Source organism: Copadichromis virginalis, linkage group LG17 (assembly GCF_057382275.1).
Source record: "Copadichromis virginalis isolate Kocher_CV1m ecotype Utaka linkage group LG17, C_Virginalis_male_GT1.1, whole genome shotgun sequence".
Taxonomy (NCBI): domain Eukaryota; kingdom Metazoa; phylum Chordata; class Actinopteri; order Cichliformes; family Cichlidae; genus Copadichromis; species Copadichromis virginalis.
In genome coordinates this window covers 33,946,996-33,966,715 of record NC_140634.1, presented here as the reverse complement: position 1 = coordinate 33,966,715, position 19,720 = coordinate 33,946,996, and the positions used below count along the sequence as shown (strand labels likewise).

General features: G+C 40.7%; 1 protein-coding gene across 4 annotated transcripts in view; it reads right to left on the bottom strand.

The window, feature by feature from the left end:
* Positions 1-19,720, bottom strand: part of dock4b (dedicator of cytokinesis 4b) — a 135,200-nt gene that overhangs the window by 69,426 nt on the left and 46,054 nt on the right. For all 4 annotated transcript variants that reach the window (XM_085437775.1, XM_085437778.1, XM_085437776.1 and 1 more), the window contains exons 8-12: positions 14,986-15,137; positions 7,269-7,350; positions 7,028-7,088; positions 6,784-6,916; positions 4,672-4,760 (exon numbers count right to left, since the gene is read on the bottom strand). In XM_085437775.1, coding sequence (XP_085293901.1) covers positions 4,672-4,760; positions 6,784-6,916; positions 7,028-7,088; positions 7,269-7,350; positions 14,986-15,137 — 517 coding nt within the window. The remainder of the gene's footprint in view (positions 1-4,671; positions 4,761-6,783; positions 6,917-7,027; positions 7,089-7,268; positions 7,351-14,985; positions 15,138-19,720) is intronic.

The window sequence follows — 19,720 nt, the reverse complement described above, 5'->3', positions numbered from 1 at the left end:
TAGTTCAGGGGAGACCTTTTTTTTTATCTTTTTCTTTTTTATACCCTAATCTGCCAAATCTGATTCAGTCTTGGGCTCATATAAACGAACACACACACAGTCAGGCTTTAAAGGCTATTGCGGGGCCAAATTACTATTCCTGAATGGTACACGTTGCTGAGTATAACAAAATCACTCTCAACCTTTGCTGCCCTCAGCCCACCGGACCTGCCTCTTCACAAAAAATTAAAAAAATAAATAAATAAATATAAAAAAGCTGCAAAAACAAAAACAGTTGAGTCGTCGCAGCCTCTTCTGTCACTGCCTACGCTCGCAGTGTGGAGGTGGGAGCTGAATTATCTACCTGACCTGACTCACACAGAGCCAGATTCTTATGAAATCCCTCTTACAGGTTACTGGGTACACGCAAACAAAATCTTTGTTCATCAGTACCCTCTCTTGTCTTTTGAATTCAATTACCCAAAAAGCACGGCCGACCCTGAAACACACAGGTAAAAAAATACTCATTAGGCTCTAGGAGAACAAAATAAGTCTCCAAGTCTTCCCGTCTCTCTTCCACTTTACTGCAGAAAACAGCCTGGTGTTCTTCTTATTTTTCGGGGCAGTGTATTCATCTTCCCCCTTGCTAATTGGCTGCTAATAAGAGACTTCTGGCATACTGCCAGTTCAGTTTTAAAGGAGAAAAACACAGTGAGACACAAATCATGATCCACACACACACACACACACACACACACACACACACACACACACACATGGAATCGTGCACAAATATATAAACATGCACACAAATCCACATTATGTGTATCTCACTCTGCAGCACACTTGTTTTAATTGCCCTCCTGACACTAAGTGTAATAAACTGTAGTTCTTAAAGGGGATCTATTATGCTCATTTTCAACGCCGTGTTTTTACTGTCGTGCTTTCTAGAACAGTGGCTTCGCATGATCCTTACACCTTAACTTACACAAGGTTCATCCTCAGTTCATCCACTGTCAGAAAAGAAGCTGTTTTCCATCCTCTGCCTTTAATAAATCCTTCTTTTGATTGGTTGCCCCACATAAACAAAATGATTTTTACAGTATTAAAGGGATACCTTGTAAATGCTACTTGTAATAATGAGATTGTATTACTATTAGGGCTGGGTATCGTCACTGATTTCTAGAATCGCTTTGATTCCGATTCACAAGGCCCCGAATCGATTCGATCCACGATTCGATTCAATTCGATTCGATTCGATTCAATTCAATTTGAATCTGTGAAATTTTGCCTCAGACAATCAGAAATATTATAATTCAGATCAGTACATTAACATATTTTTGTATCTATAAAAAGGAAGCTGACACTCGCAAGACTTTATCAAAGGTGTGAGCATCACAGCAGATGCCTTTGTGTCAAAGTAGCTGAAGATAAAACACAGAAAAACATGAAGGTGATTTTCCTGGCCTGGGATTTTATTAGAGACACAGCTAAGCGTTTTGCATAAATTTAAAGAGTTTAAATTTGTTCAGTAGCCTATTGAACGGCAGAAATTAGGTTTTCTTTTCGGAAGTAAGTAAAAGGGGAAAAAACAGCGGCCAACAGCGCTGTAAACAACGGTAGACTTGTGCGTAACAAGCAAGCGAATAATGAAGAAAACAGATTTTTAGACGGGAAACTGTTCTTGAAGTATACAGAGAGAGAGAGAGAGAGAGAGAGCTGTGCATGTAGTGTGATTTTATCATGGTGGAAGCAAAACAGCAAAAGTAAGAGGGAATTCATGACGATGTTTATGTGAAGCTTAGTTTGGATCTTCTTTTGCTTTTGCTTTTTCTTTTCGGTCAATATTGTTTGGAGAGCGATCAAACTAACAGCTCTAGAATGAGAGCAGGTACACGGATTCTGCACAAAGACGTAAACACAAAGCGCGGACCCACCGAAACATCAGAATCAGCGAGCTGTCGGCTTTCAGCCCCGACCGTGTCCGTGCCGTCGGGTGAGAAAGGCCACATCTCACTGATTCTGATCAGTCGGCGGGTCCGCGCTTTGTGTTTACGTCTTTGTGCAGAATCCGTGTACCTGCTCTCATTTACTGTTTTAGCTGTTTGGTGGTTGTCGAAACTGAGATTCGGGCAAAATAAATTTATATTAAAAAAATCAATTCAGGATTTTAATGAATCGATATCACGTTATCCAAGCCAGAATCGATTTTAACCGATGAATCGATTATCAAAACCCACCTCTAATTACTATTACTTTAAACAATAAGCATGTTTGATATGGGCATTCATTAATGTAGCAGTATATATTTGACAGAAAATATTGAAAAGAACAACGGGTCCATGATAAATACAGCGTGACATTCCATAGCTCGTGTATGGTTGCTTTTACAGGGACACACTAAGAAGATGAAACATTCCCTCCAGTTTTCACATTTGTTGACGCAGCCTGGCACGCAACTCTGTTCTGTTATCTATTCTGCAATGTCGCTCCGCGGCAGAATAATTGCCTTCTGGGAGGAATTGACTTTTTAGATGAGGATATGCCCCAGTGAAATCTGTTGTGAGTGATGCTCTGTATAATTCTTTGAATGTAGAAGGAGCCCAGAAAGAAAGAAATCACTGCAACTGGACTGCTTCCTGGAATATGTTGTGTTACATTCAAAGTTGTTGCTCCACACATTAATATACTAAGTATACACTCGCTGGCTACTTTATTAGGTATATCTTTTTAACTGCTGTTAAAACCTGTCACCAGAGCATTAGTCTTAAAGGCAGGTGTGTGAGTGAAAGACATGCAATTACAGAGATAGTAGTTAAAAAGAGCACCATCTAAGTAAAGTAAATTAATAAATGACACTTAATATCCAGAGCTCATTATCTTTAATACTTAAATTATTACCTCTATGTTGTGATTAAAGGGGTTTTTTCCCTCTTCTGTTTCATAAGATCAATGTCACAGTGAGTTAAGTGGCAGAAATGTAATTTTGGAACAAACAGACTTTAATTATGCATGCCAGCATTAAAAAAAAAAGAAAAAACCCTGCAGCCCTCCTCTAATACCCTTTGAAAGAAAAAACACTGAGGCTAATCAGCCGCACAGCTCCATCAGTGTCTTCATCTGACAGCAATTCAACAGCTAATACTCAAGCGTTTGTGATAAACTTTGCACTGCAGCCAAAACAGGGGACTGAACTCTAAAATCATTCACTTGCACGTGCTTGTGTGAGTGCGTCTGTGTGCTTTGCATATTGCTGTCAAAAGAAAGCCTCGAGCAAACACTTACATGACGGATATGTTTTGAGAGAACCCTGCAAAGTCAGGCAACACGCTGTCTTCTGCCAGTAACAATGTGTTTACCAATGAGTGCGAATAATTGCCCCTGATTACAGAAAAAAGCAAAAGGTAAAGATGAAAATGTCACATTTATCCAGCAGGCATCAAGAAGCTTGTGCCGCATTTGCAGTGATAACTGCCAAAAGGTTGTGGAAGTTGAACAGCAACAATACAGAACATTATCAGTGCGCATAATCTGTTATTAAATCTGATCTCTGTGCGTGGCTGGGAGTTATCTATGATAATATGACCAGTCAGGAGAAGCAGGAGTAGTGAGTAGAAAATAAAAGCTGTTATAGAGATCAATATGAGATTAGAAAACCAAAGTAAGTAGCTAAAAGAATGAAATGCTTGCTCAATATTCATATTTTTGTACTAAGAGAAATTAAACAGTACTCATTTTAGAGGGACAACTTTTGTTGTTGGTGTTAAAAAATAAAAAAAATTAAATAAAAACACGGCTCGGATCATGCAGAAGGTGTTAAGTGATTTCGTGTCACAGCATCCTCTTCTCGCCTGTACGGGATTATTCTCACCTCGAGCAATTATTGGTTCTCTGAGGGCAGGTGGAATGGGGTGCTGACTCAGCAGATCGGATCTCGTTTCCATATTTCCATATATAACGTATAAGCAGGCGTTAGGAGATGGAAACACGCATAGTGTTTATTTTCACTGAGAAAGTAGCGGCCTCCTGGAGCTTCTCGGCTACATAACGGAAACTTCTGATGAGCAGTCCGTGACTGCCAAGAGCTGTTTGTACACACTGATGCAAGCAGCTGCAAATTAGCCAGCTCTGTTTAATTTGTGCTTATGCCCTCTTGCTTCACAGTTTGCACCCCTTTTCACGCTCCCCTCACTGTAATCAATCAACAAGTTTCTTCTTCAAGCAAAATGTAACTAGCACCTTAATGACTGCATCAGTATTAATCTAGAGTCCACCAAAGTATTGATCGCATTGCAGAGCGATCATGTTTTTGAAAGACTCAACATTCTCATTTTCCACCAACTTGTTGCTATGGGAGACCACTGATTCTGCTGATCAGCATGATGAAATTTGAGCTATTAATACAAACTAGCTGAATACATAGATTCCCTGCAGACACAGAAATGTAAGGACTAATCCACTCCCACAGAAAAGAACTTAACTCCCACATGATAGCTACTGAGAATGACCGGAAACTGAGTAATACATGGCAAGATGTGCAACTGCGCTGCTCATTTTGTCATCGGAACATGATGAACTTCACATGCAGTGCTGAACCCCTCCCACCCCTGTTGTCTGATGGCTTAAACCACCTACATGATTGTGTAGGTGTGAGAAATTAAAAGCAATGAGTTAAGCAAATGGGGTTCTCACCAGTGTTGGATCCAGACAAGTTGTACCTAGAATTGGCCTTTTTGATGATGTTCTCATGGATCTGGGACCATTCGCTCTCAGTGTTACACCTGGGACACACACAAAAAGAAAATTACTGCAGATTTGCACAAATGCTCCAGAAAGAGTCCGGTAAATATCCTTGAAAGTGAGTCAGGATTGATGGTGCTTAGGCCGAGCAAAACCAAAACTGCTGAATCCTACACTTCATATAACAAGAAGCATTTTTTGCATTAATTCTTCATTTGTGAAAAAGGCACACCTCTCTTTGAAACTCCATGAACCCACTCTGTAGAAAAAGCTTGCTGTTGGAAATTGATAGCATCATCACTGCTCTTCCCATCCAAGCCACAATGTTTGAAGTAACAAGTGCTTTTACCCTTGAAAAGCAGCTGAGTTTCTGTTACGCTGACCAACCACTTTCTTGAAATTCACTGTATATGTGACATGTGACCAAAAGCTGCTTTTTGTTGAGTGTATTTAACGCTTAACGGTGGCATGACAGAAAAAAAAAAATCAGCTTTTCAATGACGTCTTTTCTGGACTCAACTCACAAAACAATTGGGTCACAACTTTCATGCTAGTCCAACTAAAACCTGTTGTTGCCTCAGGTGTGAAGAAAGTGGCTGCATGTTCTTGTGAGCAAAGTACATTTGGCCAGTTACTCTGATGCTGCTATAATTTAGGTCAAACTACTATGTCAACAGATGCCTTTTCATCCCTGAGAGAATCACATAGACTTGACTGCAGTCATCTAAAGTGTAAAAGGAAAGGTGCATAATTTTGTTGGTCCAGATTAATGTTTGTGTACTCAGACTACTACTTACCTAAAAGATTACTTGAATACGTTTCCCTTTTGCATTTATGTCCCATATTACATAATATTTTTAAAAAATATATTTTCTTAAATCCAAAATTATATGAATACTCTCAAGCACAGTCATAGTTAAATAAAATAAGACATATATGCAATCTAAACTCAGACATAAAAAATGAATCTTTACTCTGTCTTCTTGGAAGGCTTTATGGGTTTTTGTTCTCACGTGTTTTAAGTGTGCACTTTCAATCTGAAAGTTGAACCTTGAAATAAATCCGGTCTAGTACGCCCCATGCCCCTCCTTTAGTCTCACCCTTGTTCACCTGTATGTAAAAAATGTCAGCTGCCGTCAGCCTTCATTAACCCCTATCATGTAAACATGCTATCAAACTAAGTTAACAGTTCATCTGAATATTTTAATACAACTTCTGGGGGCTTCAGCCTTGTTGATAAGGTGCTTTGATAAAGGACTCCCACTCGCTTTTTCCCAGTAAAGCTTTTAATGCCTTACATTAGCTTAATAAATTACCCTTAAACACCACAGCTGGAGCTTCAGTGTTGCTGATTTTTAAAAGGCTGAATGGCAACTTTGAGACTTCCATGTTGTTCATCTGCTATAGATTGATTTTCAGCCCTGCCACTCTTTATTTTGTCCTGCACTTGTCCAGTTTCCATAAATTTTTTGAGGACACTGTGCATATCATGCAAAACCTTCAACTAATAGCTCTTAGGTAATCAACTTTTTGGAGCAAAAATACCTTTTTATGCTTTTCAAATTGTGTCATCTTTAGAATTTTTTGATTTAATTAAAGAAATGGGAGGAATTTTGTGTTCCTTTTTTTACTTTTTAAAGTAACAGTGAATAACAATCTAATTTAAAATTGGTTCTTTGCTAAATTTGTCTTCTATGCGTGGACAATACACTGATTCATCACTTGAATCAAGTGTTTGTTTGTTTTGGGGTTTTTTTTATGCCTGAATGATTCACAGGTAAGTATTATGTAGATTAACATACAAAAAAAACTTGGTGGTGTCTGTGCAATGCATCCATTTAGTCTATACATGTGGCTTGCTAACCAGTCTTGTGAGCAGTAAGTGAGAAATTAGCACTCCATCCTCACCTGCATATGTGATCACTTCTGCTTTCCAAAAACAAAAAAGTTTTGGAAAGAAAATGAATAAGGAAACGACACATCATGCTGAACAAAACTTTAGCACTGGTTCAGTGTTTAGAAGAAAGAAGATTTCCTAAATAATAGTTCTTTACAGTCACTTACGTATAAACCTTTAGCAGGTGGTCATCCTTAGAGTCAGCAGTAAGTAGATCGGCAATGCTGACAACAGCACAGCCAAACGGCCGCCTGTACTGTACGTTGCACTGGTTCTTCTTCTCTCCTGCTCCCATCCTCCCTGCACAGACACACAAAGGTATCCACGGTAAGAACAGTATGAAAATGAAAGAGATTTTTAAGAACGTGAGTAGTACTCAGGAGAATAAAGAAGAAATATCACTACTCCTACCTATTCTTATGATGTGCACAACGATGTAGACATCTTTTCGTAGATCACTGCTTCCCAAATCCTGACAAACGATGCAGGAAAACATATTTAAGCGTCCGATCCAATTACTGTGAACAAGCTGAAGAGCACTGACACTGCTTTTATTTTTCAGCATAACAGTGCATGAGTTAAGTTAGCTTTAAATAGCCTTAAATTGCTCCCAGTAAATCTTTTTTAACAAAATTCCGTGTTAACTACTCACCACAAATAGCGTGCATTGTCTTTCTGTCTTCTCTGGTGACTTGGGCAGCCCGCTCTTATTCAACCTTACAAAGAACCTTTCACTGTACAAGTAAGTGGACAGACAGAGACAGGGAACACACACAGAGATAAATGTGGTCAGGAGTGATGGCTGAGTGTCACAGTAAACAACAGTATCCAAGTTTTTGCTAACAGAAACAGAATAAAGATTAGACACTATGTCAAAAAATGTCAAGTGCAGAACAGTGGGCACTGGAGAAATCACTTCAAAGTTCAAACTTCACACTGAAGCTGCGTGAAACAGAATATGAGGCGGGAAAAGGGAAAAGAAAAACAGGCAGAAAGGGTTCAGAGGCAGAGGGATAGAGGTTTAGGAGAAAGATGCTGAAGAAAATCCCCAAAACAGAATGCCTGTAAAATATCTAACAAGAACATTCACATGTGGCTGAATGAAAGTGCTTTGCTGCATATTATGGATTATCTCTGACACATTTAAAGACAGTTACTAGGCTTTCATCAAAAAATCATAACTCAATCATAACTGCCAGACTAGATGGCATAAAACTTCTGGCTGTCACAGGGCTGTGCTGAGGACCAAGAGAGAAAAAGAAAACTTGTGAAAAACACTGTATATAGAATTTATACTATTTCAGGTTATAAAGCTCCTGCAATGCCCTTATCTCTTATGTGCATTTGTGGTGAGGAGCTCAGTCTTTTTTACAGGGCTCAGAGTAGAGACCTATTGAAAGGAGCCAGTTGATGTGGTTGGGATGCCTGAGCAGAATGCCTCCTATGTGCCTTATAGGTGAGGAGTCCAGGTCATGGCCCAGGATATGTTGGCGAGACAACACCTCTAAGTGTGCTTGGGAGAGGGCAGCTCTGCTAGTCTGCTCCCATAACCTGATAGATAGATGGATGATGTTAAAATCTGGCATATAGCCAAGAACTAAGAGGTAAAAAAAAAAAAGTGAAATTTGAAGGTCACTACGACCTTTCACGGAATTCTCATCACTGCCAAGTCTTGGGAACACCCACAGGGAATTCCGTTACATCTGGCCACAAACTCAAACTCAAGAACGAACTTTTTCGCGGTCAAATGTTTCTTGGCGACCTTACGTCTGTCTATGGACATTTATACGCCATTGATGATTAAATCAAACTTTCCCAACATCTAATCATTTCAACTTTTAATCAGAGCGAACCCTTGGGCCAAAGCTGAAGAAATCCCCTCAAGGAATTCGTGAGATATCTCTCACAGTGGAACACGAACTCTGCATAACCAAAAAATTGCCTCATAATCTGGAATGAACCGTCTCCGAGTCTTGCCTCAAATGCCCCTCACGCCCATTTCTGTTCAGGCGGGAAATTAAGTGAATGTCACGCAAAAAGACAGAAAGGACAGACACTGATCGCCTTTTCATTCTCTTTGTACTTTGTCCTTTATATCTCGTATACACTGTGTAAAAGAGGCAGCGGAGGCATCCTACTGGGCCCCTCTCATCCTGGCAGGCGAGCTGAGGGCTAATCCAGTTAGGTGACTTTCACAGTCCTCCGATAAGCAGAGAGAAAACCTTGTAATGCACCCACGCCTGACAATGAGCCAAGTCATTGGCACGGCTAGCAGAGCACGCTACAGTAGGCTCATTCAAACGAGAGCAGAACACGCCACAAAAGATCACATATAGCTTGACCGCAGTGCATACAAATACGATCGATTGGGATGTTTTGTAACTGTCAGAGGTATTAAAAGCTCCTGCTACAAGCTCAAAATTGTTTGGGCTCTGCAGTGATGTAAATAAGAGGCAGCTTCTCTTACTGTAATTCTGTGTTTTGTATATGTAGGGCAGTGGGTGCTCTTGTTTGAGTTAATTAGGCTTCTGATTATTAATTATACAAATGCTTATGATTTTTTATAAATGTATTCCTTCAGTAAAGTTTTCCTTTTCTCAGCCATACTGGAAGGAACCAGTTGAGGCCCAATTTGATTTGAATGCAGTTGTTCCTCATTAGCTGCCCTCTGTAACTTTCCAGGCCATTTATCCGGCCATATGGAGACAGATTCCTATGCATTAGACATGAGACTTTGCGCCCGCTTTTCCTAATTAGTGCTCTATTGTTGAAACCCCAAATGCCAATTAACAGCCACTCCTGCAAACACAGACTCAAACAAGGTCTCCCTTCTTTTCAACACCCTTCCCTCGCCACCAGCTCACAGCCTCGCAGCTGCAGCGTGTTGATCGCCCGAGCCAAGGGGACCAACATCCCCCAGTGGGACCTTATCTCCCTCTATCACCACTCACATTAACATAACGTAAATGGCCGATTTCCCTCCCTTCTGGGCTCTTGCTGTTCCCCCTCCTAATATCGATGATGGCATTAGGAGCTGTGCACTCTTCCAATGAGCGGACGGCTGGAAGGGGAGGGGGGTGTTCCAACTGAGGTGTTAACTGCTAAATAAATGAACTGTCACCACCTTGTAAGTTGGTACTAAATAAATAAATACATCAAAATATACGTTTTAAAAGCCCGACAACAAAGGAGAAGAGGAAAGCTTAGACCTTAAGTAATCTAAACACTGAATAGCAAGTGGCGCTGAGAAATCATGAAAGGGCACATTGAAAACACTCAAGAGCAAATAATATTATTGCGATTTTTAGCATTTTGCGACGTGCCGGAATGACATAAATTGTGATTTATTGCGGATTATACTTTGTCAGTATAGGTTTTATCCAAAAGGATAAACCTATCTCACTTGATCATACCAGCACTGTCCCTAAAACCTGCCATAAATGTTGCCATAAGACAGAGTCAGTCTGATATCAGTCTGCGATTAAATGAGGTCAACTTGGCAGTTGCATGCAGTCTGTTTCAGGCAATTAATTGTTGCAGCAAATAACTGTGAGAAATCTAAAAATCACATATCTGTTGCTTTTACATTACATTTGCACTCAACAACATCCTGTTCTATAGGAATATAACCAGAGTACAACCGGCCAGCTGAGTCAAGTCCCCTCATGCTCATCCACAAAGAATCATTCAGACTGATGGCAACATGTTGGCGATCTGTCATTTCTAAATTAGAGAGGAATCTCTCTGAGAGTGATTGCAATCAGTCCAGGTCCAGATGACTGCTTACAGAAAGGCTGCCTCCGATCAGCTGACCTTTGCAACTGCTTTGTAATCAAAGTGGTTGTAAGTGTGCAACATCCTCAAGCTCTGGGCAACCATTTAATCACCACAAGTTACAATTGGCCCTATTTTTACTGTGACTGAGCCACCAGCTTGCTCTGAATTAGGGGGTAGCTTTGTCAAGCTAAGTATGTCCAGTGTCGGATGTTTTCAGCTGAGCTGATTTAATAAAAGTTTGTTCTGCTAACATTGTCTCAGGCCGGGAACAACATCGGAGATCTCTGTCCAGAAGAGCGCAGTCCTAGGAACAGCTAAGATACTGCGCAGGACCCTCAAGCTCCCAGGCCTCTGGTAGAGGACCCGAGCTTGAAGGATTAACCATATATATATATTTGGACAGTCTCGGTCGTTGTGTCCTTGGGCAAGACACTTCACCCGTTGCCTACTGGTGGTGGTCAGAGGGCCCGGTGGCGCCAGTGTTCGGCAGCCTCGCCTCTGTCAGTGCGCCCCAGGGTGGCTGTGGCTACAATGTAGCTTGCCATCACCAGTGTGTGAATGTGTGTGTGAATGGGTGGATGACTGGATGTGTAAAGCGCTTTGGGGTCCTTAGGGACTAGAAAAGCACTATATAAATACAGGCCATTTACCATTTATATAAGTAAAATTCAACTTCTGAGGAGCGAAATATGAGCGTATAAGACGGTTTGTGATGTGCGATCTTGGTGTCGAACAGCATCAGAACCCACAGCATGGGCCGTGAGCGCAGTACAGTACAACGCAGTGTGTGCGTGTGCGTGCGTGTGTGTCCTTCTGGAAAGCCTGACAAGGAGTCTGTACTGAACACAAAGAAGCTGCCATGGTGCACAGGGGATGATGGTGTTGGCGTGGTATTGAGACAACGGGTCAGACCCCCCCATCTGGTCTCGCACACACACACACACACACACACACACACACACACACACACACACACAAACCACCAGCACAGAGGGAAGCAGCAAAATGGCTCTCTGCCAGCCAGATTGTGTAAATGAGTGCGTCTCTGTTTATGCATGTGACCAGACAGTGAGAGACACGTTGGCGAGCTGCCACTGCGAGATTTTCCTAAAAGACAACTGATGCAAGCAAATGCACTTGCAGACGTAGAAAATTAGAAGCATAAAGGCACTGTGGTCGAAGCCTCTGACTGCCTTTATCCCTCAAAATTGCAAGAAAACCCAAATTGTTGATTTAGGCAACAACATAAGTGGTTATGAGAAAAATATAGCTTTGTCTGTGTCCTCTCTTACTGGGTTGAGTTTGGATAAATTCACATTTCATTTGTGATGCATCATGAATTCCGAAGCTGCTGTTAAGTATATAATTTCAGCATTACTGAAGTGGACTTTACTCTACTCCAGAAAATGGATTTTTAATCCACTTCAAATATATATTTAAGCTTAGCGAGTGTAATTACTCATGCTCAGCTAAGGCACTCAATCTTTCAAAGAAGCAAGAAGATTGAAAGAAAAGAGGAAAAAAATGATGACATAAAAAGAGTGACAGTTTAAAAGAAAGAACAAAAGGGCTTCAAGTGGAACATGATACGATGGCGCTGAAGACTAATTACCCACTTCACGACAAAAAAGTACCCACTTTCACTCTGAAAAAAACCTTAATTATTACTAAGCCATATATTTTACAGGGACACTAAAATTTTAAGAAATACAAGCGGTAGTAAAGTAAAATTAATTTAAAGCTATATTTTACTTAGATACAGATTTTAAGCTGGACCCTTCCTGAACCAACCCTCACATTTATCCAGGCCCAGGACCAGCACTAGGAATACGCTACCTTGTGAAACCCTGAGGGGGAATCGAACCAGGGATCTTTCACATGTAAGCTTAACATGTTAACCAGTACCAAAGCTTATATTTTGCAATAGTGAATTTTGATGTCCAGCAACCTGGAAAGAGGAGAACAAGAATGTGTTCTTCTATATTCATTTGAGGAACATTTCTTGGTAGTAATGGTCCTTATGCTTTCAGTGAGTAACATGTCTGGACTGCAGGCAGCCCACTTTAGCACACATAGACATTTACCTCCTGTTGTAATACACAAGTGCAGAACGTGTCTTAGCATTATCTTACTGAAATAAGCAAAGGTTCACCCGTGAAAAACATGCCAACTGGAGCATATACACTGCTCCAAAACATGTACGTGTTTTTCAGCATTAATGTGTCCTTCACAGATGCACGCGTTACTTTATTAAATCCCCCCTCATCTCGCTAAAGTTGTTGACTTTAAAAGTGTGTGCTGATAACAAACCACATGATATTACAGCTGTTTAGCCCACTGGTCAGACCACAGCACAGGTTTTCACTTTTCCTTTGAGACAAGCCCACAGAAGGTGGTCAGTTTCATGGGTCTTGTTTATTTATTTTTTTATTTTGACTCGCTTTTGTGGATGCAGTGACAAACTGTGTTCACTGACAATGGTCTGTATTTGTATAGCGCTTTACTTGGTCCTAAGGACCCCAAAGCGCTTTACCCTATACACAATCAACCACCCATTCACACACTGGTGATGGCAAGCTACATTGTAGCCACAGCCACCCTGGGGTGCACTGACAGAGGCGAGGCTGCCGGACACTGGCGCCACCGGGACCTCTGACCACCACCAGGAGGCAACGGGTGAAGTGTCTTGCACGAGGACACAACGACCAAGACTGTCGGAGTCGGGGCTCGAACCGCCCCAAGACAAATGCCCAACTCTTGAGCCACGATCACCCCAATGGCTCTTCCCGATCTGATACTGGGTTTTGGCCTTGTCCCTTGCACACCGATTTCTCTGGATACTCTCTGGATACTGAACTGATGCAAGCTTGGTTTGCTCTTACCCAGTTATTATGAATCAAAGTTTCAGCCAGTATTTTTTTTTTTAAGAATTTAATTTGTCGTTTTGTTGCTCCTGTCCACAACTTAGAAACTAGTTGAAAATGTGTATTCTCTATACAAACACAATAACATCTTTCAGTTCAAAATTTCAATGGTTTACTCAGCATCCCAGCCTGTGACAGACTGATGACCTGTCCAGGGTGTACCACGCGCTGTAACTCTATGACAGTTATAGCCCTATTTTTCTCTCAGATTAATAACATCATTGCAACCAAACAAAATGGCAAACTTGTAAAAAAGAAAAGATAGCGCCTTCCTTCTTTTGTGCTATAATTCTTCAGGAACGGTGGAAACCGCAGCTATTTTCATGTAAAGTTTAAAGAAACTTGCCAGCAATATGGATGAATCATAAATTGGATTACAATAGAAACTGAAGTAGGGCTACTGGATAATAATAGAGAGTAATAATTTAAAAAAAAAAAAAAAAAAAAAAAAAAAGAGTCCCATCAACACCATTCTAATTCCTCTGATGTGACCCTGCGGGGCGGAGAGTATTCTCACACAAGCACGACTTATCAAAAGAAGTTTCGGTGCTGCTGTGCTCATTTTTCAACCCACTCGCTTTTCTTTTGCCTGACAAATTCACTCGTTTGTGACATGAAACAAAATTTCTTCACTTTGAACTTTGAAACCAGGGAGTTTCAACACAGTCTTCCTGTCAGGAGAACAGTGAGGTATCTGCTGGTGTGTAAGCATGTATGCAAGTAACACATGCAACCTCCCAGGGCACCAGGACCAGCTTTCACATGGACATTTTTTTCCTAAAAATAAATAAAGAAATAAAATAACATGGCCTTGTCCAATTTTGTGTGTTCAAGTGCACTTTAATAACCTGCTTCATTTAATAAATCTTCATGAATATAATTAAGAGCAGTCCAAGGGGAGCCATTTGGCACAGGGCGTTCACAATCAACAGAGCAGCTCATTTGCATTTCGCTCTCCCACAGGATTTAATGCCATAAACCATACAACCTTAAGAACAAGCAAGGAACTGTTTTCCTGCGGCCTACAATCCAAGAAAACAACATACAAGCTGATAAATCAAGCTGCTTGGTCTAAAAACACTCTGTAAAGACCAAAAATAAATAAATCATAACATGTCACAGTGATGGAAACCATCACTTCATCACATCACTCAGAAAGTTTTGGTTTGAGTTCAAATGTACAAGTATCCAATTTCCACCGATACAATGGCGTTAAATGAAACTGGCATTCTAGTTCTCAACATGCTAAAACAACAAAAAAGAGGAAGAAAAAATGCTAAATAAATAAATTAAATAAAAATTAAATAATGTCTCTTTGTAGACTTGTGGTTAGGCGACCTGGTAAAAATGACACGGTCTATATTCACCAAACATAAGCACGCAACAACCTAAATTTAGCTAATGAGCTAACAGTTTGGCTAATGGCAAGACATACATCCTGTAATGCTGGGCCTCTCGTCATGGTAAGAATGACACTTTTCCCTTTACACTTAGTTCAGCCATTAAAGATAATGCAACCATCTCTAAACTTCATTTTTCCAAAACTGGGCAACTTGTACAAAAACAATCTAGCTACACAAACAGCACTACAGGCTAGATGGAAAAATATTTGATTTTTGAAAAGGCCCAATTAGAATCATAAAGGCGTATTGCCTGTAAAGTCTCTACCTGAGTGGCCGGTTCTCCCGTCCATCGTAAATGTGAAAGAAGACTTCCAGCTCCTCCCCCAGATTAGCGCTCATTAGACTCTTTACGTGGACAAACAGATGATGGGTGCTAGCAGGGGTGGACGTCTCCTTCTTACGATGTCGGTGTTCCATCTGCAGGCGAGAGAAGAAAATCAGCACAAGCAGATTTCTCTATATAAAGGAAACCGTTATATATTACGTTTTAGCTGTAATTATGCAAACTGGGAAAAATTCAAATAAACAAGAAAACAACTTGAAACAAGAACAGCTGCAGTTGAAATACAGAGTTATAGAGGTGGATGCAAAGAAGGTTAAAAACTCATAACCTCTCAAATCAAAGCTGCTGTATTAGTGATGAATTCAATAACAGGTAATATTCCCCTGAGGCTTCTCACTGTAGGCAGAAGGACTGATTTGAATTTGCATATATTTGAAGAGCAGAAAGATATAGATGTTGATATACATCAGGCTAATATGGGATGTAATACTGCAGGCTGGCAGCTCAGAGGCTAAAATGTGGGAGTTGAAGCTGCACTGTCTGGCTCTTTCTTTGTTGCTGCCTTTATGCCAATACATCAACTCAGCACCTTGCCGAGCATTTAAAGTGATGTGCAAAACTCTTGAGCCACCCCTCATTACGTTACATTTTTCTTTTAAAGAACCACGCTCATTTCTTGTGATGTATCTGGTACTTTAGTTGATTCATCTACTGTTCGCCGAAGCTTCATCAGGAATGACCTCTTGGCTTCTCAGTGGAAGGCTGGCTGTCAAGAAGCCATTCTTAAAGAAGGCAATATGTATGGAAAAGGTCAGGAGGGAGCCTCTACAGGCATCTGTAAAACACGGTAGAAGCTATGTCAAGGTTTGGGGCTGATTTTCAGCCAGTGCTGTTAGGTTTTTGTCAAAATTGATGGAATTATGATTGCAAAAAAGTACTCTCAGATTTAGTTCCACCATGCTGTATCATCTGGAAGGCGTTTGAACTTTGTAATGTCCTCTCCAGGTAAGAAACCTTGAGAACTATACCTGAAGACTACTTTAATTACAAAAGCAGACTGAGAATTCAGTCTGTGTATACAAAATACGGACTTTCAAGCTTGTTAAAGTCTATAAATTTGGATTTTCCCTTATATGTTGTATGTGGGGCAGGGATAGCTCAGTAGGTAGAGTGGTGGCCCCATGATCGGAAGGTCGGGGGTTCGACTCCACTGAACGGCTACCCTGAGGTACCCCTGAGCAAGGTACCGTCCCTACACACTGCTCCCCGGGCGCTGCACTGGTGGCTGCCCACTGCTTCACTGGGTGAATGGGTTAAATGCAGAGGAACTATTTCCCTATGGGGACTAACACGCACACTTTACACACTTTACACTTTCTATGCATGTCTGCCTGTTTCAGTAAATGGCAACAACATGGGCAAGACATCCGCACAACACTTTATCTTTCAGGAGGCCAAATCGGGGGTTTTTTGACAGAAAGAAGCAGAAAGCAACATCTTAAACATTGCGATTCACACAAACGTTTAAAAAAAAAAAAAGTCAAATAGTTCAGCACAATTACAGAGCTCAGTGCTTTAGTGGTGGATGATATTACTTGCCATATTACATCAATCTGTACCAAAAAGATCAATAGGCCTCATACAGGATGGTATGGTGTGTGTACACACATTAGAGCTCTGTTTATAAAAGGTTCATCATAATCTGCTGTCAACAGCCAAAAATACACACGCGCACAACACACACATACACACAAATATACACAAAGCACCAGATGGCCAATAGAGCCACTGCCAAATTTGGCCTCGCATCCACTTCTGTTGTAAAACATAAGAAAATCGGAAGGAAGGGAGCAAGAGATGGGGATCAGGACAGAGGAAAGGGAAACGGATAAAGACAATGCAAGAACTGAGTGTAGTAAAGCTTCACCACAAAACAACACACACACAGTATATTAATAGTGGATATAATATGTTTTACAGGATTATAATGATGGTTTGGTTGTCAAATTTAAATAGTGTTGCATTGTACAGCATAGGTGACTTTGTTGAAATGCACTTGTTGGCGCAACATTTCAAGCTCAAGGAATTATGAAGCTGCGTACCAGGCAACAAATAATCTTACTAAAACAAACTAAAACACACTTGTCATGTCTTAATTCAAGGTATTAACGGATACTGTCGCATTCACAGTTAGTTACCCTATGTGCAAATGTAGTCAGAAGTTCCATTTAAGGCTTCAGTCACCCACCCACACGAATAATCATGCTCTCTCTGGCCGAGAGACAGGTCAGTGACCTCCTGGCAACTCTGGTTGCTAGGGTAAAACGTGTGTTGCTCGCAGTTGCTACAGTGGGTGAGGTTGGTCACAAAGAGGATGCTGTACCAAAAACCTCCTCATGATTGCTTCAGTTGCTAGCAGATTGCTAAAGTAGCCTTTAGTTTGCATGGAAGACACTGACCCGCCAAAACACCCTCCTCAGCTATTAGCAAAGCGGCTATGAAACTGAAAAAGTTCAAAAGCTAACAAACCAAAGTTAAAAAGAGAATGTGTCACTCCAGCCACCACGTGTCAAGATTCACTCAAGTTTCGCTACCACTTTGCATTACAGGTCACAAGACCTGTAATGTTTTTCCCTGCAGCCAGACAGAATAGCTCAACTTTACAAAAACCTGTCTGCAGAGATGATGATTTGCATACTAAAGTGAAAAATTGTGAGATTAAGAAACAAGTTCTCTAAATGTGCTGAAAAACCATGCTACAAATCCTTTTACCTTTGCAGTTTCTGTCAAAACTATAAAAACACTTTTGTTTTTGTGCGAGATCCCCGAAAAGAAACAGAGAAACAGAATTATCTAACAGCAAGACAAACTACTCCCAGCAGGGCTGAACTCCTGGTTCTGACGTAAAATTACTAGGTCTGAGGAAGGCCTAATTTATACTGTGGGATTTTATTACGAGGTTATTTTCAGTGTGTCATTTCAGCCAGCAGCCCGGCGGGAACAGTGTGTGGTTTTGTGACAGCTTCAGCATGACTAGACACAAAGCATAGACATGACAGGCTGGCAGCCTGACTGGCAACACACAATGGTGTGGTCAACAAGGAGAGGCTGAGAGGTAGCTGAACAGAGAACGAGAACATGACCGTGTGTGTGCCAGCCAAACTGTCCTACAGACTGTCAAACGACAAGGAAATTCTAGAGGAGACAGGTCAAACTGAGGCCACAAATTTGTAGCTGTTCTTTCTGTCCCTTTCTACATTAATGTTTAAGCCTCCTTTCATCCCTCTTTTAAACTCAAGGATTAAAGTCGTGCAGGAAGTTAAAGATCTGTATGAAGGCTTGTCTCTCTTTAGTGATAAGCTGAACCATAAGAAGAAATATTACAACCACATGTCCAGGGCAAAGAGCTGAGCTATGATCTATTACTACAGAGGGAGCTTCCACTGTTAATGAAGTCATCACTGGGGGATCTAAACTCGGGTCTTCTCTGCTTACGCTCTGAGCTCAGTCCCAGAGGAAAACAATGGAAAGCCTAAAGCTAATTAGTCTTTGCTCTACACATGACTCGCATGAGCTAATTAGACATAAAGGGTTTTTTTTCTCACTTTAAAGCTACAACCAAATATAATGCTTCAACAAGTGTCTGTTTAAAGGATTTAAGTCCAATAAAAATCTGGTCCTCCATCTCCACAAATATTTAGTTTTGATGCATTTTTGTCGTATTGTTTTACAAAGTAGGGGTTTTTCTTTCCCCTAATCTGACAAAAAGAGAAAATTGTTGATTCACTATGCTGTTCTTCACTAATTCTTCAGGGAAGCATATGTTTTCAGGCTGCTATATACGCTTTTCCAGACAGTCACTAATACAGGGTTTCTCCTGGCACACACTAAAGTAGCTGTGAATGTACCCCAGAGGAAAATCATCAGGAAATGATTTAGTCATCCTTGGGGAAGGATATAACGCTTTTGAAGACTTTTTCAAATGGCCAGCAATAAGAAGAAAATGTATGTATTTCTGTTATGTGCAGTAACGCAGACTGAAGTATCAAATAATACTTATAGGCACAGCTACCCAACCGCAAAGGCCCATTCTGAGCCAGGAAACTACTACCTGAGGTACTGCTGTCTGTGAATAATCACTATTACCATATGTAGATGTTGTACCTTCTTTGTTCAAGGGAAAAATGGGAAAAAAGAATATTATATTTGGGTTTTTTTCCTTGTAGATGTATTATTTTATTATCAGAAAATACAGATCTGGGTTTTTTCTCATAAATCCACAAGCTTGGAATTTTTGCTAGGAATACCACCACCTTCTATGACCCTGTAATTACTTTTCCTTTGTTTTTTTTAAATAGACTTAAATTGGCATGCATATACCATGTTTACATTTACAGTGTTGTTTCTCATTATATAGAATGAGAAGGGTTTATGAGATAGCATTAAGGCATTTACAGGCATACATAAAATCTCTTTTTAATCCACTGTCGTTGCTTGTTTTCATTCTCACTCAGCAGATATCACACAATTCCTTGAAACAATGCAGCAGTTAAGCCACATTTTCCTACAGTAATACTGCACTGGCACTTCAGCACACACACACAGGCAAACACGCACACAAGTACACACAGAGACACCGCATAATCCCCATGTCAATTTAATTAAGCCACGCCGCAGAAGCACCGACAGAAACAAAGATCTCACGGGGAAATATTGA